This window comes from Malania oleifera, chromosome 2 (assembly GCF_029873635.1).
Source record: "Malania oleifera isolate guangnan ecotype guangnan chromosome 2, ASM2987363v1, whole genome shotgun sequence".
Classification (NCBI taxonomy): Eukaryota; Viridiplantae; Streptophyta; class Magnoliopsida; order Santalales; family Ximeniaceae; genus Malania; species Malania oleifera.
Window position 1 is genome coordinate 2268988 of NC_080418.1, and position 24444 is coordinate 2293431.

Here is a 24444-nt window from a genome sequence, read left to right on the forward strand (position 1 = left end):
ATGTATCAAGCTACCATCTATATTGCCTCCAACCCAGTCTTTCATAAGCAAACAAAACACATTGAAGTTGATTGCAACTTTGTTTGAGAGAAACTTGTGCAAAAGCTCATTACCACCACTCATGCAAAGAAAGATTTTCAGCTCGTTGATTATCTAATAAAGCATTGGGGTGCTCATGTTAAATTCATTTGTAAAAAGCTAGGAGCATATGATATAAATGCTCTAGCTAAAGGGGAAATTTTAATGGTTGTCTTAGTCATTTAGCATTGTTAGTGTGTTAGTGTTATGTCAACATCTTCTTCTTCTTCCAGTCTTTCATAAGCAAATAAAACACATTATAGTTGATTACCACTTTGTCTGAGAGAAACTTGTGCAAAAGCTCATTACCACCACTCATGTGAAGATGGATTTGCAGCTTGCTGATTATTTAATAAAGCCTTGGGGTGCTCATGTTGAAGGATTTGCAGCTTGCTGATTATTTACTAGATCCTTGGGGTGCTAATATTATTTGTTAGCATTGTTAGTGTGTTAGTGTTATGTTAACACTCTTCTCATTCTTTTATTAGTATCAATGTTTTAAAAGGCGAAGGCGTAAGGCGAGGCGTTTTACCCTCCACGAGGCGAGGCGTAAGCCTTAAATTCATTTTGGGATTGTATTTTTCTAGATAATTAATAAATAAAATCAATTTATATATAATAAAAAAATGTGAAAAATTTTAGAATAATGGAGGAAAATATAAAAAAAGAATTTTCAAAATATCACATAGGCCAATTTTAAGTTTTAACTAACAAACACAAACAATATATGTTAAAAAAATAAGCATGAGCCAAAAGAAAAAGCCAAATTAAAAATGTCTCAAGATTCTAATTTCTAAATGCCAGCTGCAGCCAACAGTGGCATAGAGTACGAGAGGGTCGCGAAGAGAAGCGAGAGGCTGAGAGGGTCGCTGCAGAGAGGCGAGAGCTCCGAAGGGTTCTTCGAAGGGAAAGGATGCGTCAGAAGGAGTCGTTGGAGGCAGATCAGAGTTTGGAAGGGAACGTTGACTCGTCGGTGAGAGACAAGAAGCTTGGAGGAATCGTTGGAAGCGGCCGTCAAGTCGTCGAGGAGAGAGGAGGTGCTGGAGGAATTGTCAGAGAGAGAGCAGAGGCTATCCTCGAGGAGAAGACTAGCCAGAGGCTTCGTCTAGAGAGCATAAGAGAAGAAGCTTCATAAGAGAGAGGGAGGAAAGGGTTTTCGATGCATTCTGAGTTCTGTCTTTTTTAATTTATGTTTTAAACCAAGAAGCCCAAAGGCGTACGCCTTGACATTTGAGGCATAAAAAGGCGAGCCTTTACACCTGAGGCATACGCCCTCTCCCCTGAGGCGTGCACTTTTTTAGAATTACACATTTCTACTTGCACCTTAGGGCATTTTAGGCCCAAATCACCACAAGGCACGCCTCAACAAGGCCTTTTAAAACACTCAAAAAGTACAAGAGAAGAGAGCAAGACATCCTCAACAACCGTACAACCATAAAACAATTAATAGAAAGATTAAAATAGAGCTACCTTCCAATCCCTTGAAGGTTAGAGAGTGATAAACACTAGAAAAAACCAAAAGAGTGGACCTAAAAAGAAGCCAAGAACATCACTATATACCATGAGAAGTTCGAACAGTTTATGCGGCTCTTAAAATTTCTCACATTCCCCTCCATTGAAAGAATCCACAAGACAGTGAATACCACTCCACTCCAAAGAATGCTGCCATCTCAGCTTGGGCTAAAACCCCTAAACTTCACTAGCACAAGATCACCCATATAAGCAATGCTACCTAGTCTTTACCAACTGAGAAAAGAGACTATTCCATAGATGTGCTGCCACCTCACAATGCACAAAAAGGTCAGCATTCATTCCATTAAGCTCACAGCACATAAGCACACATATTGGCATTAAGAGACATGTTGGGTCTTCTTTTCAAAAGCAAGTTATGCATGTTAATGCTTTATTTAGAATCACATTCCAAACAAAGGTTTGAGTCTTCCAAGGAACCTTGGCCTTCCAAATGATATGGCTCCAAGGGAAAAAGGATGGGAGAAGGAGATTGTGAAGTATGCATGAAGGAGGATTTTGAAGTGAACAGCCCCGAATGGTCACCCTCCCACACACTCACACCCTACCTATTAGAAGGAACAAAGTGGCCCACAATGGAAAGTAAATTGGTAAGCTCATTGACCTCTCCTTCATTAAGATTCCTGAAAAGCGGGAATCCCACAAACAAGAGCCCCCTCCCTCCCCCTTCAAAAGAAGTATTCCCCCACCCAAACATCCCTTCTAGAAGCAAACCCTATTCCTGCTTCCCACTAAGGAGAAGTTAAGGGAAGTACAAACTCGGCACCTTGGAAACAAATTTTCAAGGGCATGCGTGGGAAACAATACCAATACCTCTCATCTCCCATCTATTACAATGGGGCCATATTTACTTTTAATCACCTTGTGCCATAGGGGTTATAGGAAACCTCCAACAACCATTTACCAATTAGGGAGATGTTTATGAAAACCCACATTGTCAAGACCTAAAACCCTTTCAAATTTGGACCTACTAACAACCTCCCAACTAAGTGGCCTCTCCTACTCCCCAAAGCCCAGCAAAAGGAAATCATGCATCCACCTCTCCAAAGTCCTACCTACTCTCAAGGAACACACTATAGAGGGAGAGGAAGTAAATACGTATGCTTGGAAAGGGAGGCAGTAATAAGGGTGATGCAACCCCAAAGTTAAGTGTGCCCTTTTCCAGCCCTCCAGCCTCCTACCTCTACCTTCACCAATCGTTGGGTTCCAAATGGCTACATAATTTGAGTTGCCCCTAAATGGGAGTCCAAGTTAAGATGGTGGCCACTCAAATGATACACAACCAGCCTGCCAAGGTTCCCAACCTCTCTAAGTCCCTAATGCCCACATTGAGGCTGGCTACCCCACTCCCTGATCAGTTGATCTTTAATCTCAATACCTTCTCAAAGATTTTAGGAAAGATAATGACATAAAGGAATTTTCACAACATTGTCTTTAAGAAAAAACATGGTATCATCAGCAAACTGAAGATGAGATATCTCCACTTCCTCCCTCCCCACATGAAGGCTATTAATCACCCCCAAACCCTGTGCATGTGAGATCAACTTACTCAAGATATCCAGCACCAAGATTAGCAAGAAAGGTCAAAGGAGACAATGAATCCCTTGAATCAGCCTCTGGGACTGCCTGAACCACTCTCTCGGGTGCCCATTAACAATAACTAACGCACAGGAAGACAGCCTCTGATCCATTTCCTCCACACCTCTCCAAAACCTTTCCTACTCATCACCTTATGCAAGACCCCAATTCACCATGTCATATGCTTTCTTGAAGTCCAAGTTTTGATATATATACATATCTCTCTCCAATCCCTCCCAACATCCTCCACCACCTCTTGGACACAAGCATTGCATCAAATTTGTCTGTGACAAATAAACATGGATCGTGACAACGTAATTGTGACCCCCAAGACTTCACAAAATCTTTTAGCTAGGACGTAGGAGAGAATTTTATAAGGACTATGACAAGATTGATAGGTCTTAAGTCCCTCACTCTCAAGGGTCTCTCCTTCTTGGGGACAAGGGTGATAAAGGTAGTGTTGGCACTAGTATTCACCACCCCATTGTGATGAAAATTTTCAAACAACTTGAGGAGGTCATCTTTCAAGATCTCCCAAATCTCTTGAAAGAAAGCCATCATAATTACAAGTGTTTGGCTCCAACTTCAAGCAAGAAGTCAAATTCGAATAGGAACTGGACTGATGGAGTAGGCATAAACTCCAGCCTAATCCGGTTCAAAGATTTAAACATATATTAAATTTTTATGCCTAATTACTTGTTAAGTGTTGTGAGGTCTACACCCCTTTGCCCCACCACGAGGCTATGGCACATACTAGAATACAAACTAAGAGTAAAAAGGTCCAATAACAATTCTCTATTTAGTAAGGTTGAGTTCGTTGAGTTCAACTTCTTTGCAATTGTAGGAAAAATTTTATTGGACATTGGTGGCCTATTCCTAGATATGAACATTCCAAAACCCAAAACAGAGGATATCATTTTTGAGCTCAAGGCTTTGAACAAATAATCAGGCCAAGCTGAGCTTCTTCCTCAGGCTGAGTGACTGAGCTCATCCTAGCCAAGCGTCCATTGATAAGAAAACAATTAAAATAAAACAGATAATTCCCATTCCCAAAATAAATAAAGCAACCAGAACAGGATATGAGTCAGACTGGATACTCACCGCCTTACTAGCAATAGACATGGCAGCCTCCCTTGTCAACCGTAGACCATGTGCAGCCTTTCTTACAGATTTCTTTACATCAGCATCATATCCATCAACGCCAGAAGCAATTGCATCCTTCACAACCTAGAAGAGTCATCCAGGTAGAACAGAACTGTTAGCATTACGACAAGCAAGTTCCAAGATAATATGACTGTCACATTAATAAGAACATAATTCCTGTCAAATACCAAGGTTAAAGTGTTAAACAGCAACAAACTAGATTACAAAGAAATCCACATATCAAAATAACTTTAGGACACTTAAACCAAGAAAAAGCTCCTTGATATTTAAGATGTTTCGGAGTTCAAGTAGATGTGGACAAGGTTCAAGCCAGTTCAAAGTAAAAAAATGAATCTCCCTACACAATCCCAGTTCAAAAGACTATAGTCCAGAAAACGCAACCAAATGGCATTAATTTGAACAATCAAGCATTAAGTCCTACTATGTAGGGTTGGCTACATGAATCCATTTCCAATTATCTGCATTATCTAGGGCAATATCATCAAAAGTCGGAGCCCTATCAAGTTTTACTACTTCAGTTCAAGTTTCAGGCATACGCCTCCAGCTCCACCTCCTACAAGCTGAAACGTCAACTAAATCACTCTCACTGGACCTTATTTGGTCTACATTGCAAATGAGGAAAAACGCTTTAGCTACCCTTCTCTTCGATTATCTTCCACAAGGCCAGCCCAAAACCTGAGCCTGATTCACATGTCATGTTTTAAAATTTTTGCAATAGATGAATTATGACATACAAAATTGGCCAGCAAGATGTTACAAGATCTGTTCTTACATAGAAATGGAATCACCACAGCATTTAAATATGGGCCCAACTACAACACCTTCTTCTTTGACAGCCTGACCACACCTACTCATATGTCAAAAACTATTACCGTCCAATTAGATCTAGCAAGGAGGACACAGATTTTTCACCAATATGATTCTTCGTGTGGCAAAATATAGGCCATCCACAGACCATCCACATATTTTAAATATAGACATGACTAGAGGTACTTTACTCTTTTTATTTTTAAAATTATTACCATCCAGTTTAACCAGTTGCGCTAGCAACGACATATTGCTTACTGATGTAATTCATAGTATGGTGAAACCTAATTTGATGTAGAAGCCAAAAAACTAAGCAACAGAGAAGATAGTTTAGTAGAAGGGCTATATTCTATCACAAGGAAGAATCTTAAATTAAAAAACAAAAAAAACAAAAAAAAAAAAGAGAACCTTTTCAAACAAGCTGCCACAGATATCTGCATGTGCTGCTTCAACGGTTTGCTGAGGAATACAAAGCATGATCCGTAACCGCAGCAAAGCAGCAACATCTTCCTCACTCAACTCTCCATCAGTTACAGATTGCTGAAGTTTTTGCCGGTAAATTTCTTGGGGAAAAAATGCATAAAGAAACATTTTAGTTTTATGCTGCTGATCATCACCAACAGGAAGTGACATAATTTCACTATTTCACTCGGTCATTTCAGAAATATTAGAGTGCAAAGGAGAAAAAAATTATCCGGTGGAACACCTAAAATAAAAAAAAATTGGCCCATTTTCATTTTAATCTATAAATATATAGGTGTGGCAGATTATATGAAACAATTTAAATATAAGAATCAAATGACACAGAACTATGTCTACTTAATCACTATGTCTACTTAATCATGCAACAGAATATATCAACAAGTATTACACCATGGACTACCTTCATGGATCTCACTGGCTTTCTGTGGATCAAAGTGCAACTCATCACAGAGATTTTGAAGGAAAGCTGCTTTGCTATCAGCAGCTTCCAGATCACCTCCAGAAAACGACTGTGCGAGCCGCCTACGATATACCTTAGATGTTACATCCATCATAATGGCTTCTGCCTCTCTTTTACCTAAACCAAATATATTCCTCAATTGGTTCAACGCAGCAAGCTACAAAAGAATTAATAAGCTGAGGTCAAATAAAACAAAGAGAAAAATATAGCATACAAGCAAACCTAGCAACAGCATTCAGGCAGCAGATTAAAACATAAACACAGCGCAAGATCATGAGCAAGCTCACCAACACCAATCCATGATATCATTGCATGGCTATTTAAAAAAAAAAAGATCACGATGATGTAGAACAGCAGGAGATTAAAGAAAAGATAGAAGAAAGAGAAAATAAAAGAGGAAAAAGAGAAGGGGAAAAGCAAAAGCGGCTGAACATCAAAAGAAAATAGCGAGGGAATTATGATTCAAGGTTCAAGCAGCATTCTAAATGTCCCACAACACATAAACAAGCATTTAGACACCCTATAACAACAACCATTCCCACCAAGCCTTAAGTCCCACTAGGTGGGATTGGATACACGTTATCTCCTCCACCTCTCCACAAAATTTAGGGCAACATCCTCCAAAAGTTGGATTGTCCTCAGTTTCTTGGTCCAAGAAATTATAGGTCCTACTACTCCCACTAACAACTCAACCTTCCTCTCAAATGAGTTATTTGGTTTGTGAGTGTCCAAACCATCTTAGCCACCCTCCCTTATTCACATGGTACACTAGCTTAACATGGAAGTCTTCATTCCCCAATTCATTGTTTAGAGTTATAAAGCTGATCCATCTCTCATTTTTGCAACTATACTTTTTCGATATGTTGCTTCTTAGTTGCCTAACATTCTAATTCCTATAGCATGGCTAGTCTAGTAGTTGTCTTATAGATCTTCCTTTTTATTTTAGTGGTATTAAAACAACACACGATGCCCGAAGCAATTATCCATTCTACCTAACCTACTTTAACTCTATGTATTACACCTCTCAATTTTCCTAGAACTTGCCTCGTGCATTCTATGTACCCACCTTTTCTTGAATTTAATTTTTCTTTCTTGTCATATTGTTGAAGGTTATGTTTTCCATTTTGCAAGTCAAACTATTGAATTACATAAGAATGGTGATTTCGTTGGTTTTGATGTCTTGTGTGACTGGTTGTACAAATAAATCTTGGCATTTCCTTTTCTCAATCATTACTTATGTTGCATGTGAATTGTAACATTTGCTCAAAACTTTCCCATCATAATAAAGCCTCTTTTGTGTTGTCACATAAACGGTTGAGCCATATTTCTAAACAAAGGGTTAAAAGGCTAGTAAAAACTGTACTATAAAATCTTGATTTTATAGATTTTAGGTACATGTATAAATGCATTGAAGGGAAGCCAACTAAAAGTACGAAGAGAAGTGCCAGAAGAAGTCAAGAATTACTTATCATACACAATTATTTGTGGATCACTAACACCTTCTTGCATAAGTGGTGAAAAATACTCTATTGCCTTTATTGATGATTTCCAAGTAAAGAGTATACATACATACTAAAGGAAAATCCAGCGTTTTATGCTTTTTGATATTTAAAGTAGAAGTGACAGGATTGGAAAATTAAAGCAACGAGATCTAATAATAATTTTAATTTAAGTCCTTCAATAGATTTCTATAAGAAATGGTACAATAGTCGGAAACAAACATTCCAAAAGGGCTATCCAACACCACGTAGGACACAGATATGCTCCCAAAACAGTCGGATACATGTCTGATGCATGTCCAAAATTAACTTTGTTATTTTTTATTTTTTGGGCACAAATGGACACATCTGAACACTCCCGGACAACGCGTAGACTTGTTTGGGACACGATTTTGAAATGAAAGACATGATAAATGCCTCATTTTTGTTAGGCGTTGAAATTTGTCGTGATAGATCTAATTATCTTAGAAGAACTATATTAAAAAATTCTTGCAAGGTTTAACATGCAAAGTTATTCACCAAGTCGGCCGTCTATCCTTAAAGGTAGCAAATTAAGTGAAAATCAAAGTTCCTACCAAAGCAAATGAAAAGTATTCTATATGCATCTTCCATTGGAAGCATGAATTATGCTCAGATATGTATTTGCCAAAATATTTTTGTTGTTGGAATGCTAACCAAACATCAAATTAATCCAGTCATGGATCACTGGAAGGCTGCAAAGAAGGTGGTGTGATATCTTCAAGAAACAAAAAATTATATGCTCGTACAGTGATCCATTTGAAATAACTGCATATTTAGATTCAAATTTCAAGGGACGTGTTGACTCACTGACTGTTCACGTCGAGCAGAGGTGCCATTTCATGGAAAAGTATGAAATAAACTTTTGCAGTGCCTTTCTACAATGGAAGCAGAATTCTTATAATGTCATTATGCAACCTCCCAAGCAATTTGGTTGAGGAATTCCATTACTGGCTTTGAAGAGTGATTTTATTTCAAACCCATCAAATTTTCCATCACAATTCAATTGTTGTTTTCTTCTCTAAAAACAAGTGTTTTAACTTAAAACTCAAAGATGAGGTATCTTGTTGTTTGAGAAAGGGTGCGAGATGTAAAGGTGCTGATAGAATATATTAGTACTAATTTGATGATAGCAAACCCATTGACTAAAGCATTGGTCCCTAAAATGCAGAATGAGCATGTAAATTTTATGGGCCTAACTAATATTTTGAAATTCATGTATTATTGAAACAAAAATCATGGAAAATAATATAAATATATGATCTTTTGACATTATTGTGGGACCATTTTTTAATATGAACATAAGTAAATAGTTCATTCCTTAATATTACTAATCTAAATAAATGCTAACTTTCTGATACATGGAAGGAATTATGTCAAATAATTGACAAAAAAACCGCTATGATCCACATTGGTTATGTTTAATTAAGTGTATAAACTACAAAGAATGCCAATCTAATAAAAGGTGTACGATTCTTGATGATGTGATCATCCAATCAAGTGAGTGACTATTGGGTTTTAATACATATATATATATATATATATATATTAGGGGTGCTCAACAACCCGCCCAATCCATCTAGCCCGAATTGAACCAACCCAAAAAATCGATTTTGAATGATTTATGAGTCAATTGGCAATTTTCCATTTTGCATAAATCGACTATATGGGTCGGTTTGGGGATTTAGTGTCTAACCCACCCGACCCAACCTGAACCACCTCTAAAGCATATATGTTAAAAAAAAAAAACAATTAATAGACTTACAACCAATGAAAGAATGCATAGGATGGACCGTGGGATTGGCACATTTTGGAGTGTTTTAATTTTTATATTTTTGGTTTTATTTCTATTGTAGTGTCGTTTATGGATATGACAATTTGGACCTTTTGGAAGATAATGGACATATATAGCATTTTATGATTTAATGTGCTTGATGCCATGTATGTTAGGCAACAAATATAATGTTTCTTTGATTACTTTCAGAACCTTGTTTAAATTATGTCATCAATGCAAAATTAAAAATTGTAAAGTACTTATTATGTCACATCATATTGTTAGATTGATACTAGTGTTAATGAGAAATCTTCTAATCTAATATATTTATCTTGAATGAGACTATGAAAGTAGTGTTTTCACTTTTCAAAGTAACATATGTTATTGTGCTTCGAAAAGCTCTCTAATATATTCATTTGTGTTTTTTTCCCTTTTCTACTTCATTTTTAAACAAGTTAAACCGCCAACCCAAACAAATCCACCCGATAATCAAATCAAACCTTAACCTCAATGGTTTGGCTTAGGATTGATTTTTTTCCAAATTGACAACATCAATTTGGTTGGAATTTTGGGCCCAACACAACCCATGAACACCCCTAATATATATATGATCTTCATGATCACATGGATGCGTGTGTATGCATATGTATATACATACATAGATACATATACTTTAATTAATTAAGAATTAAGTTATGTCTTGAATTTATAATAGGTACATTAACCAAAGTCAAGTACCATATTCATTGGATGCATATTTATTGGATGTACGAATATTTGTGCTATAATATTATACACATCTTCCTGAAATTGTGTTCCAAGGTATTCTGCTGAACTACCTTGAAAAGCTTAAGCATTAATGACATTTATTATCTCTCACCCAAAGACCATATAAAATTTTAATGTTCCATCCCCTACTCTTTTAACATTTTCAACACAATATTTAGATCTTGGTCTACAATGATTCTTGCACACTCTTATGTTTTTCTTTCCCAATATACCAACACTCAAATCCTAATTTTTAAGTTCTCTAGCTTTTTGGCCTGCCGACTTTGCTTCTTGAAGGCAATTATGTTAATTAATCAACAAAGAGAAACAATGTTCCAAGGTACTAATCTAACCGCAATCTCTTATATGTTCCTCCACCTAGAATTTGGAACCACCAAGTGTAGAATGCCATATTAGCACTTGGGCCCATACAAGTGAGAAATATTGTTAGATGAGGTCCCAATAATGTGGGTCCAACAATGTTTCAGTGGTCCCAAACATTAATATAACAACTTGTGATTGATGGGTTTCAAATACTACATGAAGAAACTGTTCCTTCTAAGTATTTTTCATCTTCTTTTACCCATTAACCTCCAAAATGATGCAAACTCCACATATTTGACACCATACCTAGTAACCACCATGCCACATAACTTTAAGGTGACAATCTAGCCCATCTTTCCTATTTTTCGCTACATCTAGGTGGTGAAAGTGCAACGCGTCACTCACAAGGGGCACCCATAATACAGATCCAAAAGGCTTTACTTGGCTGATGGGCACCAAATGCAACTCCTCCCTTGCCTGCGCTTGGGACCAGCTGTATATTGAAAGAGATAACAACCAATTTACTGAACCACGCTAAAGAGACTCTTAACACTGTCCCACCTCCTCCAAAAATAAACAAATAAATAAAAAAATAAACAAATGATGAGGCATCAATTAACTAATATTGGTCTAATTTTGTGGATTGCGCTAGCTGTTGTCATTTTTTCTCGAATTTTTAAACAATTATATTCGTAGCTACTAATCAATAAACCATGAGGTAAGGTTTAGAGCTACTAATCAATAAAACACGAGGTAAGGTTTAGAATATTTTATCTTAACTGGTACAGGACCTTAATTTTTGGAAAAGACATAGATTTATCGATGAATGGATAGACAAAAGAGAAAGTTGAGTGAGGCGGAAAAAAATGGAGCAATTATTAATAAGCATTTCTAGCATTAGCATAGTAGGCTAAGCAAATTTTAATACCGAGCCTACTGCACCAGGAACATAGTGTGACAGGGTGTCCCCAAAGAAAGCACACTAACTGAACTATGCATGCCCATGGTCAACATAAAAATTGTAGATTCCATACAATGGCTAAATGGTTTGCCATTTTACCTTTTTTTTTATAATAAAAGAAGTTATATTAGATAGAAAAAGGAGAAGGTATAATGTGTGTGGATTTGCCAATTTATTTTATATTGTTTATATCATGCAAGCACTAAGTGATGTGGAGGTAGAGCCTACTTCAGAGGAAACATCCAAACAGTATATCAGATAACAACGAAAGCTCACCTAGTGTATCTCTTCATATTCAAAATTAATGTTGTAAAGACAGGGTACGTGCAAAAAGAACCTAGAAACTGCACACTGAGGCATACTCACTTTACTTTCTTCCATACGACTACTTGATAAAGCATCTGTAATGTATGCTCTATAAAGAAGCTTCAAGTCATCCATCTTTCTGTCACCATCATATTCACCACCTATGCAAAAGATACGCATTAATGTATGATGTAATAAGTTGCAAGCTCTATGAGGAACAAGACAGCAAAACTCCAGGAATCATCTTACCAAGCAAAGAAACTGGACCGAGACCACGGGCAAACCTATTAGCATCTGGATGGTTCCTCAAGGAGATAAGCATATTATTGAACACCAGTATCTTATCAAGCTCTTCCACAGCTTGCGTGGCTCCCCTGCTGTACACCTTATTGCATTAGAAAGTACAAGATAACATGAATAACAAATTAACCATGTATGATGTGAATGAAAACTTCCAGCACAAAGCAAAGGAGGGAAGAGAACATCTTCCAACAATTAATTATTTTTAGTGACAACTGTAACTGAAAAGTACAAGCAGGTAATTATATACATGCATCGTACAGAAAATTTTACGAGTGATTAACTGAAAACTATCCAATAAGTTTTTGTCTTGATCCTTGAAGATAACCATAAGGTGTATTTAAATCCAGTAATTGTCATCATACACTGTTCTTGTCCTAGACTTCAGTATGCTGAGAGCTGTTGCGATATTATTCTCAACCAATTTTCTTGTATGCTCCCTAAACATGTCTTCAGCAAGCTGCAAAAATGAAGGAACTCACACATGAAGAAACAACTATAAAACATCAATTATGCATAAAGTTTATAAACAACTGTTCATATTAAAGGAGGCACCTCATCCGAAAGTCGATACAAAAGTTGTGCCTCTCTCAAGCCAACAAGCTGTTCAACATCAACATCTAAAAATACAATTCCTAGTTAATATCTAAGGTGCCAACCAAGTTCAGTTGCCATTAATTAATTACAATAAACATCAAACTCCAAAAGACTCAAATAGAATTACAGTCCAAAATGTTGGATTCTAAACATGTGAAAAAAAAAAAGAGATTGTAACCCACAAAGAGAGAAGATTTTTTAGGCAGAGGAAATGTTATCAAAAAATCGTTTGATACTTGTTCATTGCGAGTATATAAAGACCAGCATCCCCATTTTCTATACTAGGAGACTCTAACACGTCTTACAAGTGTTAAAAGCAAAAGAAAGCACTGTCCCAAGCCAATTAGTATTCAAGTTGTGTGTGTGTAATCAAAGAATATTACTTAGCCCAGACATCATAAGCATCAGGCAACATTTAAATCCAGCAGTACTTTAAAATTACTGCATGAAACCACGTTTCACATGAGGCATGACCGCAGAATGGAGCAGAGCCTCATTTACAGGGAGGGCCAAAGGCTTGAAAAATTCTTTATTATAAGTATACTTGACTCATGCAGCACCTCTCCCTCCCAAATATTAACGATAAAGTTTTAATAGGTGCAAAACTAAATTAATACTTTTGAAAACTGTAGACTCATTTAGGATTATCTAACTATTTGACAAAAACCAATCATAACACATCGTTTTTATTTATTTGCACTTTTCAGACATACAGTCTATACTACTAACGGTGCATCTAAAAACTTTGCACGCCAAAGGCACAAACTCTACTAGACATTTTGAGGCATTTGGCATCCATGCAAAATGTTTTTTAAAGGGTGATTTTCCTTTTAGAATATTTTATTTTTATCATCAATATTCTCATTTTATTTTGTGTGAGATTTCAACCTTGAATTTGGAATAGCTGAAATATACCATGTCTTTTAAATAATCATGAGACTGACTGATCTTTTGAATTTAATGCACATACTTATTACTAGTAAATGTGTCACATACATTGTATGTGATGCACATGAATAATGTTGTGTAAAATATTTAAATAATTCTTGATAAAATTTATATTTTTTAAGCAAATTAATAATATATTTCCATAATTAAGTTTAGAAATATTAAAGCATGAATTTTCAAAAATATTAAAGCATGAATATCCAATGTTATTTGTAAAAATTTATAGTCTGTTTAAAACTATAAAGTACAAACATAGAGATGAGATAATATTGTGACACCACATGGACAGAGGAAGACATTTTAATATAGGATATGACTTGACATGAATGCTCTAAGTTATGCAAAATACTAAATATTAACATTATAAAACAATGTACGTAAGAAATCTAATAAATACGTATACATTTTTTATTTTTTTTATTTTGTAAATAATTCTAATATGACTACTTCCAAAGAAAATATCTACAAGTTTGTTGCAATTTCTAAATTATGATTTGCTACCTAAATTTTTTATAACTGTTATTTTCAGTTTACTTAATGATTAATTAATTAATTTTTAATTTCAAATAAGTTTGAAGTTTATTATTTTAATATAGGATATGATTTGACATGAATGCTCTAAGTTATGCAAAATACTAAATATTAATATTATAAAACATTGTACGTAAAAAATCTAATAATGACGTATACATTTTTCATTTTTTTTATTTTGTAAATAATTTTAATATATGACTTCTTCCAATGAAAATATCTACAAGTTTGTTGCAATTTCAAAATTATGATTTGCTACCCAAACTTTTTATAACTTTTATTTTTAGTTTACTTAATGATCAATTAATTAATTTTTAATTTCAAATAAGTTTGAAGTTTATTATTTGAATGGTACTTTTAGGTCTATAATTTTTTTCCCTATAATGTATCTTCTAAAAGTTAGGCTATTATTTATCTAAATGATGTTAAACACTTCATAATAATTTTATAAAATGTTCTGGTTAGACATTTTATTTAGCATTTATAATATTTATTTTATTTTTCAACCAAAAATATTTTTTTCAGGTACAAATCTCAACCTATTTATGCTAAATTTTATGAGTAATTTGATCTTATTTTTGTTGAATTTAATTTTTTTTTTTTTTTAAAAGTCGTTTTTACATTATCACAGCATGAATACAACTGGGTGGTCAACTGAAAATATTTTGGTTTGCAAAACCGGATTTGATCGTGTGACACTCAGAATTTATTAAGAAAAAATTGTTTTTTAATGCTATCACAGCATGAATACAAGACTGGGTAAGGGAACAACTGAAAATATTTTGGTCTGCAGAACCCATTCAACCATGGGAAAAAATTCTCACAATTTCTGAGGGTCTCTCACTCATGATGCTGCTGTCAAACAGTTCATTTCGATTGGGAAAAAAAAAAAGATTTCAGCTAATGGGAGGAGTTTTCCAGTAAGAGTTCTGGACAAGGCAGAGGCTTCAAGATTGTGGTCACATTTAAAAATATGGAAGTTTGGCTTCAGTATATCTGAGTGTCCTGAAAAGCCTACACCTGGCGAACAGAGAGAGAGGCATGCAATAGATTTGTAAAGATCATGATTCTTGCAATAGCATTGAAGAAGTCTGGGAGGCTCAAAGACCACTTAGACCAGCAATTAGTGTTCTAAAGGCCGTCTCAAATGCAGAAATACACCAAACAGTCAAATATAGTAGCTACCCCAGCCGAAATAGAGATACCGCAATGAACATGGCTGGGGCACAGTGGCTAGAGGATCAGCCAGCGGTATTTTCTGATATTCGCAACTAATTGGCTTTGTTAGCCTGTTTTTGTTGTATTTTATTTTTTTAAGGCTTGGTTGCTGTTGTTGTTGTATTTTATTTTTCCTTTAAAATTGTCTAGAGGATTTATCATCCTCTGTGTATATTCTTTCACCTTAATAAATTTCTTATTTTATCAAAAAAAAAAATTGGTTATGAAATCTGTGATCATATTTAACTCTTACCTTGGCCACTAGGGAGCTAAGCAACAGTCTAATCACGGATATTTAAATTAGACATTCCAGGTTCAAACTTGGAGAATGGAAGGAAATGGTTTGGATGGGCAATGAACTACTCATTGGGACGCTCAGACCCAATAAATTGCAAAAAAATATTTTAGTAAATTTCTAGCTTTGCCACTGGCAGCAAATGCTATGTTCCAAGAGTCACAAAAACTCCTAAGTCTCAAGCATAAATTATATGCTTTACAGCATCTTATCATCATTTTTTTATAGGAAAGGATGGCCCTCATGGAGAGGAAAAGGATCAAACATGATTTTTCATGCTTTTGGAGAAAGGCCCCATTAAATGCCAGTCCAACCCTTGGGTTTAATATAGCAATATGCCATCCCAAAATCATAATTGTGAATTATTGGCACATTAATTTCAGACATCGACATTACTTATTCATCTACTAGCCACCCCAACTAGACTTCCCAAATGACAGTATCTTTTCAGCCAATCTAGCCTACCACCCAAGTTATACTTGTCATCATCAATATTCAGGTAGGCTACAGGTTCCCTACTAAAGCATAGAAATTTAGCTATTGCACACTATCAGCAGTAAGGTTTCTGATAATTGAGGCCCGTATCAAGGCCCTCCCAAGCGACTGCTGACATCATATATAGAAAAAAGAAATTTTACAAAAATAGGAATGCTAGCTAATAAGGGTGTATCTAAGAACACAAACCTATGGGCCATTTTAATCTCTCATGGCAGATAAGCTGATAGCTAAAAAGCATTATAAGATCCATATCACATTTATATATAAGGAACAATTCAAATACCATTTATACAGGATCTAATGTGCTTATTGCAAAGCTATCTAAAAAAAATCAGCAACTAATGCTGCAAGCATCAATGCTTCATATATTTACCTCTGCCAATTGACTTTAACCTATGGGTGTACAACCGCCGAGCATTGTCACGGATAGCAACCTCAATCTAGCAAACAGAAAAGGTTGGAAGTTGAACTTTATAAGAAATTACGGAAGTTGGAAAATCAACTGTTGCATTTGAACATGTGATGATGTGAAACCTGGTCCATGTTAACTTCTAAGAAGATAAAATGGCAGAAGAAGACAGTAAGGAGAACATGCGATGATGTGAAACCAGGTCCGTGTTAACTTCTAACAAAATAAAATGGCATAATAGGATGGTCACGGGCAGCGATTAAATCATTTATTAATACAGGAATAAGATTATGAGACAATAGCATGCAAATTAAACATAAAACCAGGAGATTACCGAAATACCTGGGCATCAGTAACCTTGAAAAGGCGTTTCCAAGGTAAAAGAAAAGTTGATGCCTTCCCAAAAACAAGATTTGAAACATAAATCAGCTTCTGAAATGCCTGCACTGGAGACTCACTAAAAATGGTCAAGCTCCATTTCTCCATTTAGAACACCTAAATAAGTCCAGGAAATTTTCAAAACTAATAAACAACATAGCATAATCAGAAGTAACCTACCCGACGTTGCTCGGCGTCAGCATCTCGGTTTCCAGTTTCAAGCCTCTGCCTGAAAATTCTCCGGCCAATCTAAGAGCAACCAAATAATATTTTACATCAGGGTTTTTATTCACATACAATCATAGGACTACATCCTTCAGCATCGAAAAAAATAATTATATTACAGTACCTCCATGTGCATAGAAGCCGCATCAGGATCATCAATGCCAATAGCATTCTTGAATTTTATAATAGTTTCAACTTCATTGCCTTTAAGATCTTCATTTCCAGGAGGAAGGACAGAAGATACAAATCTAAATGGCAAAATGAAAGGAGGGGGGGGGGGGGGGAATAGCCATCAAGCCTAGAGGCATACTTTCATACATACACTGATGATTTCAAGGAAAACCATTGCAACTTTCTTTGTCAACAAAAAACATATGCCAGACAAAAGCAAAAAGAAATTGAAAATAAGCATTTAATATCAACTCACCGGCTATATAAATCACAAAGCTCTGCATTGAATGCCTCATCTTGTTTATTCACACCATACCTAAAAGATTAAGCATTGGAAATAGATGAACAGAAAACATAATCAGCCACATGGCAGTAAATAGGAAAGAAACCTATGAAAGAGTGTTTCCCTAAAGAAAGGGAAAATTTGTACAGAAGAAAACAGTCTTCTCATGCAAAATGCATTTTTCCGAATGCAAAGGGAAGGGCATAAGAAATATAAAGGAGTGAAATAATAAGTTAGTCCTTATGCTACTAGATAAAATCTATTCTAGTCCTAACAATAACAACAATAAAACCAAACCTTAAGTTCCACCATGTCTATTCTAGTCCTCATACCTTTAATTTGTACAATTAAGAAGATGTTATTCAATTAAAGTTGCCATCTAAACTAATTTAATGGTTATGAATTGGAAAGTTGAAATTATTGGAAGGTACTTCTACGTTTGGACCAGCCAACTCATCCAGGACCTGACATTATTAGTTACAGAAAATATATAAATTATTTTTTAATTATTTCATGATAATTATACACTTGAAGTGTTGGAGATACAGCTTCATCTCCACCTCAGCACACCAGCATGAAGCTCTCAGCGCACAGTAAGAAACCACCCAACGGCCTCATATTCCAGTGGAATCTCCAGCTAACAGAATGGCTGAGCTGGCAAGATAATTTTGTATTTTTCTGCTATGCCGTTATCTGTAATTGCCTATATATTCAGATCCTTCACTGTGTACATCATGTAGATAAGAGATGAATAATAGAGATGAACTTGTTGTTCAGTATCTTCTTTAGCCCCTTTATCATATACCTTTCTTGCATTTTCTTCTCACTTTAACATGGTATCAGAGCCATTCACTGGACTCACGTCCCGATCCAACATACAGTAGTCTTCATGGCTTCTGACTCCGATTCAGACTCCTCCACTGCTCCACCTTCTCCTCCTCCACCCCCTCCACCATCGTCCCCTAACCCCTCATCCTTCCCTACCTCCTCTCATTTCATTACAACTAAACTTACCATCGACAACTACCTTCTCTAGAAAACTCAGATGGTTCCCTTCTTGAAGGGCCATCAACTCTTTGGTTTTGTTGATGGCTCCTTCCCACCACCTCCTTCCCAGCTTCACGGCAAACCTAATGCCGATTACCAGCGATGGGTTCAGCAAGATCAGCTGCTGACGTCCACACTTACTGCGTCTCTTTCTGACTCTGTTCTGGCTCAGGTAATTGACTGTACCTCTTCCTATGATATTTGGAAGACTCTGCAACATCTGTTTGCCGCCAACTCCTCGACTCATGTTGTTCACACTCGGTACCAGTTAGCAACTATCAAGAAGGGCCCTGAATCTGTGTCTGACTACTTCAGTCGTACTAAAAACTTGGCTTCGACCCTGTCTGCAGCTGGCCATCCCCTCACCAACTCTGAGTTCTCTATATACCTTCTCGCTAGGCTTGGTACCGAGTATGAGTCGCTTGTCACCACCTTGACTACTCATCCAGAGTCTCTTTCTCCCCCTCAGATCTACAGTTACCTCTTAAATCATGAGTCCCGCTTAAATCATCAAACCCAAGCTCTCTTATCTTCCACACCGTTGGCTGCCAACTCCACATCTGTTCGACCTCCCTCCCTGGGGTCTTCCCGTGGTCGTCACTTCAGCTCATACCGTGCGGGTCGGCAAGGTCGTGGCGCTGGACGAGGTTTTCGCTCTTCTCCCAGTTCCTCAGATTCCTCTCGTCCTCAATGTCAGGTGTGTCACAAGTACGGACATACAGCCCGGACCTGCTATTACCGTTTTGATCAGGCTTATCAGTCACCACCTCCACCTTCACTTGTGACCAACAATACCACTTTCCTTGCGCCTTCGCCTATGGCAAATACCTGGTTTCCCAATACGGCTGCCTCGCATCACTTCACTTCAGACTTTGGGAATCTCAATCTGGATTCAGTTTCGTATCAGGGGCCCGATCAAGTCAGCATTGGCGATGGATCCTCCTTACCAATTCAACATACTGGCTCTGCTCACTTGAACACCTCCTCTGGCAATTTTCTCCTAACCAACTTACTTCATGTTCCAGCTATTACTCGCAATCTCCTCTCTGTTCGTCAATTTTGATAATAATGTTTTCTTTGAATTTCACTCATCTTGTTTTGTGGTGAAGGACTCACGTTCCCAGGAGGTGCTCCTCAAGGGTCCCGTTAAAGATGGCTTGTACGTTTTGCCGGTAGATGCAGCGCCTTCACCCTCACCACCTCAAGCCCATCTTGCTCTCCGCTCCACTGCTCATCTATGGCACTCACGCCTCGGTCATCCCTCCCCTCGCATTACGTCCCTGGTTCTTTGTCAGTTTAATCTCCCGTTCTCTTCCAGCATCAACTTTGGGCACTGTCCAGTTTGCTCCTCCGCCAAAGCTCATGCACTTCCACACCCAACCTCGCCATCCCGATCACAGCAACCGTTTCAGCTCCTATTCATGGATGTCTGGGGTCCTGCGCCAACACCTTCCACAAACAATGCTCGCTATTATTTGTCCATTGTTAATGATTTTTCTAAATTTCTTTGGTTTTTCCCTATGCAATCAAAATCTAATGTATCTCCCATTGTGGTAGCTTTCCTTCAATTTGTTCGTAACACTTTCAATGCCAATATTATTTCAATTCAAACTGATTCGGGTGGTGAATTTCGCCCTTTAAATCCTATCTTTCATTCCTGTGGCATTTCACACCGAGTCACATGTCATGGCTCTCACCAACAAAATGGAAGTGTTGAATGTCGTCACCGTCACATTGTCAAAACTGGCTTATCTTTATTATCCCATTCATCCGTTCCTCAATCATACTGGGTTGACGCTTTTCAAACCGCAACTCTTCTCATCAATTGCATGCCCACACCCCTCCTACACAATAGATCTCCCTACGAAATTTTGTTGCACAAGATACCAGATTATGCTTTCTTTCGTGTTTTTGGATTAGCTTGTTGGCCCAATCTTCGGCCCTACAATAAGCACAAAATGGATTTTCGTTCCACTTACTGTGTCTTCTTGGGATATAGTCCGGATCATAAAGCCTACAAATGCCTACATATTCCATCAGGTCGGTTGTATTTGTCTCGGGACGTTATCTTCAATGAACATGACTTTCCTTTCTCCAAGCCCACGGTCTCACCTTCACCTAATGTTCATTCTCAACCCAATATCCCTATTCCCATTCCCGCCCCTGTATTCGGCCCATCTACTCCACCTGCCTCTCCCGGCCCATTACTCACTTCCGCGCCCACTATGTCTGTGCAACCTTGCCCTAACCCTACTTCCATCTCTCCCTCTCTCGCATCGTCACCTCCTGCAAACCCAATACCATCGCCCCCTTCCTCACGCACTTCCGTTGTTCCTTCTCATTCCATGGTGACCAAATCTAAGTCTCAGTCTCTTCGACCACTTTGCTGTACTGATGGCACCATTTCGTGGCCATCTATACCCTCTGCCTCCCTTACTGTGTCGGCCTCCTCCTCCTCCTCCATTCTTGAAGAACCCCAATCCTTCACCGAGGCGTCTAAACACTCTGCTTGGCGTGCTGCTATGTCCACTAAAGTTGTTGCGCTTCTTCACAATCAAACCTGGGATCTTGTTCCATTTTCTTCAAGTTTCAATCTACTTGGCTCAAAGTGGATTTTCAAAACTAAGCGCGGAGTTGATGGCTCAGTTGAATGGCGCAAGGCTCGCCTTGTAGCTCAGGGATTTCATCAGCAGCCAAGCTTCGATTACCACGAAACCTTCAGTCCGGTTGTTAAGCCAGCTACAATCCGCCTTCTTCTCTCCCTTGCAGTCTCTTCACATTGGGAGTTGCGTCAACTTGACATTCAGAACGCCTTCCTGCACGAGGACCTTGAGGAAGCTGTCCATGAAGCAAACCCCAAGATTCATGAATTCTGACTTTCCCTCACATGTTTGTAAGTTAAAAAAATTCTCTATGGTCTTAAACAGGCTCCTCGGGCCTGGTTTGCAAAGCAGTGTGATAAACTCCTTTCATTTGGTTTCACATGCCCTCGTTTTGACTCTTCTCTCTTTACCATGCGAACCGCTTCTGCCACTTTATTTGTTTTAGTATATGTTGATGGTTTGGTGATTACGAGCTCCAATTCTTCCCTCATTTCCAATCTGATTCAGTTTTTAAACTCTCAATTTCCCCTCAAAGATCTCAGTTCGCTAAGTTACTTCCTCGGCATTGAAGTTCACCGCACCTGTGTGTCTCAACAAAAATATATCACTGATTTGCTTTCACGTACCAATATGCACATATCCAAACCTGTGTCCACTCCAATGTCCACTTCTGACAAACTCACTGCAGTGGATGGCTGCATGTTTGATGATCCTCATTGGTATAGAAGTGTTGTCGGAAGCCTTCAATACTTAGCCTTTCACTAGGCCAGACATTTCGTTTGCTGTCAATCGTGTCTGTCGGTACATGCACTCTCCTCGCATTCCCCACTAGACTGCTGTTAAGGGGATCCTTCACTATCTCAATCACACCCGTCACCATGGTTTGTTCTTCTCTACTTCCTCCTCTCCTATCCTATCTGCTTTTTCAGATGTTGACTGGGCTGGGTGTCCTGATGATCGTTGATCCACGGGTGGTTTCTGTGTCTACTTTGGTTCTCATCTCATCTCATGGGGCTCCAAGAAGCAACCGACCGTTGCTCGATCATCCACAAAAGCTGAATATAAATCTGTTGCTAACACCACCTGTGAGCTCCTTTAGTTGTAGTCTCTCCTATCTGAACTTGGTATCTCGCTCACTCACCCACCAACTCTCTGGTGTGATAACATTGGCGCCACATATCTTTCTCTAAACCCAGTAATGCATTCACGAACAAAGCATGTAAACTTGGATTATCACTTTGTCCGAGAGCGCGTTGTTGCCAAGTCTCTCCAAGTCTCTTTCATTTCTACTAAAGACCAGATTGCCGACATTCTGACCAAGCCTCTCACCACTGCCCGCTTTGCTTTGCTCTGATCCAATCTTACTGTAACACCAGTACCTTCTGGATCGCGGGGGGATGTTGGAGATACAGCTTCATCTCCACCTCAGCACACCAACATGAAGCTTTCAGCGCACAGTAAGGAAACCACCCAACGGCCTCATATTCTAGTGGAATCTCAAGCTAACCAGAATGGCTAAGCCGGCAAGATAATTTTGTATTTTTCTGCTCTGCCATTATCTGTAATTGCCTATATATTCAGATCCTTCACTGTGTACATCATGTAGATATGAGATGAATAATAGAGATGAACTTGTTGTTCAGTATCTTCTTTAGCTCTTTTATCATATACCTTTCTTGCATTTTCTTCTCACTTTAACATGAAGCCATAATCACTTCATCACAAATAAAACTTCTTGAGATTTTTTTTAATGCCAAGCTCATGTATAATATCAATTCAAAATATTATAAAGGGGGATTCAATAATATTTTTAGATATAAAGAATGACAAAAACAACAACATAAAATCAGTGAGTACAAGTCCTGAACTGATCTAATTAAAAGTAAAGGGACTGCTCAATAGTATATGGAGTAATTTGTGATTTTACGCAAAAAAAAGCATCATCGTATGTGCATCTAGACAGTTATAGCACTCCAATTAGTAATGTTCAAGTGGAGAAAGCACAATTGAAGTTTTGTTAACAACCTACAATTCCTCAATGTTGCACTTGGAAGCATTGAGTTCATTCAATTTAAGTTTCGCGTTGCATTTTGGCTAAATCATACAATTCCAAATCCAAACAGAATGTCAGCCTCTGCTGGGAGCTTAGAATTTATTAGAATTTAGATGTTCAATTTAGATTTGTGGTAATTTGGACCAAATGCAACACAAATTGTAACCTAAATCCAAAACTGCATCTAATCCCAGTTATTATCAAAGAATATGAATCTCGGCATAACAGAACTAACTTTTTGGCAATTCCTTCGACATCTTCCTTCTTCAACAAATTTGGGTCATCGCAACTCGCCACGTAATTATGCAAATTCACAGCAGCAACCTCTGGGGCGCAAGAATTCAATGCATAAGCAACACCACCGCCGGCGGCACCGAGCACGACGGCACCGGCCACCGCCGCATTCCGAGTCTCGCCGAGACGAAACCCCAATCCATATCCAGCGGCGACAGCGCCAGCAAATACAAGGACCGAGGTCGCTAACCTGAGGGGCGGTGACAAGCCGTTTACAAGCAACTGGAACCCGGAGAGCTCCTTCGCGCCTCCGAACACGTCGGTACCTACCGAAGTACTGGGTTGGTCCGAACCGGCGGCCGAGCTACGGACGATGGAGATTCGAAAACGGCGCCGAGTAGAGAGCGAGTTTAAGCGGGTGTGTGTCCAGGTTCTGAGAGGGGTGAAATTGATGTGAGAGAGGCGTACAAGGTGATTGTGAGAAGAAATAGTGGAGAGAGGATTAGGGTTGAGGAGTGGAGAGAAAAGAAGGGATCGATGGGGAGAAGAAGAGATGAGAATGGAAGAAGACATGGCCCCTCGGAAGCAACGGAAATGAGTCAAATGACGGACGGCTCCGCGAGGGGTTTATAGGGTTTAACACGGCAAATTGCTCGACGGGAAGAGGATACCTGGATATGATATGGGATGGGTCCTTTATTTTCTTTTTGTTTTTTTTTTTTTTTTTAAGGTAAAAAATTCTTAACTTTACCAAATTCTTTTATTTTTTCGGATAACGCGGTCACCCACGAATCTTTCGGACCCCCTAATATGACAGTAACCCTCCCCTGAAATGATGCCTCACCCCCAACAATGCGCCCCTCATAATTAAGCTGGATGCGATTACAGCTTTTTCGCCATTGTG

General features: G+C 38.1%; 1 protein-coding gene across 1 annotated transcript in view; it reads right to left on the bottom strand.

Annotated features, from left to right (window-relative positions):
- Positions 1-24219, bottom strand: part of LOC131147768 (protein TIC110, chloroplastic) — a 29469-nt gene extending 5250 nt beyond the window's left edge. The window contains exons 1-13 of the mRNA XM_058097327.1: positions 23542-24219; positions 17577-17636; positions 17274-17397; positions 17105-17173; positions 16889-16987; positions 16511-16577; positions 12606-12670; positions 12416-12510; positions 12000-12127; positions 11811-11911; positions 6041-6257; positions 5566-5720; positions 4288-4413 (exon numbers count right to left, since the gene is read on the bottom strand). Coding sequence (XP_057953310.1) covers positions 4288-4413; positions 5566-5720; positions 6041-6257; positions 11811-11911; positions 12000-12127; positions 12416-12510; positions 12606-12670; positions 16511-16577; positions 16889-16987; positions 17105-17173; positions 17274-17397; positions 17577-17636; positions 23542-24113 — 1878 coding nt within the window. The 5' untranslated portion in view covers positions 24114-24219. The remainder of the gene's footprint in view (positions 1-4287; positions 4414-5565; positions 5721-6040; positions 6258-11810; positions 11912-11999; positions 12128-12415; positions 12511-12605; positions 12671-16510; positions 16578-16888; positions 16988-17104; positions 17174-17273; positions 17398-17576; positions 17637-23541) is intronic.
- Positions 24220-24444: the final 225 nt, after the last annotated feature.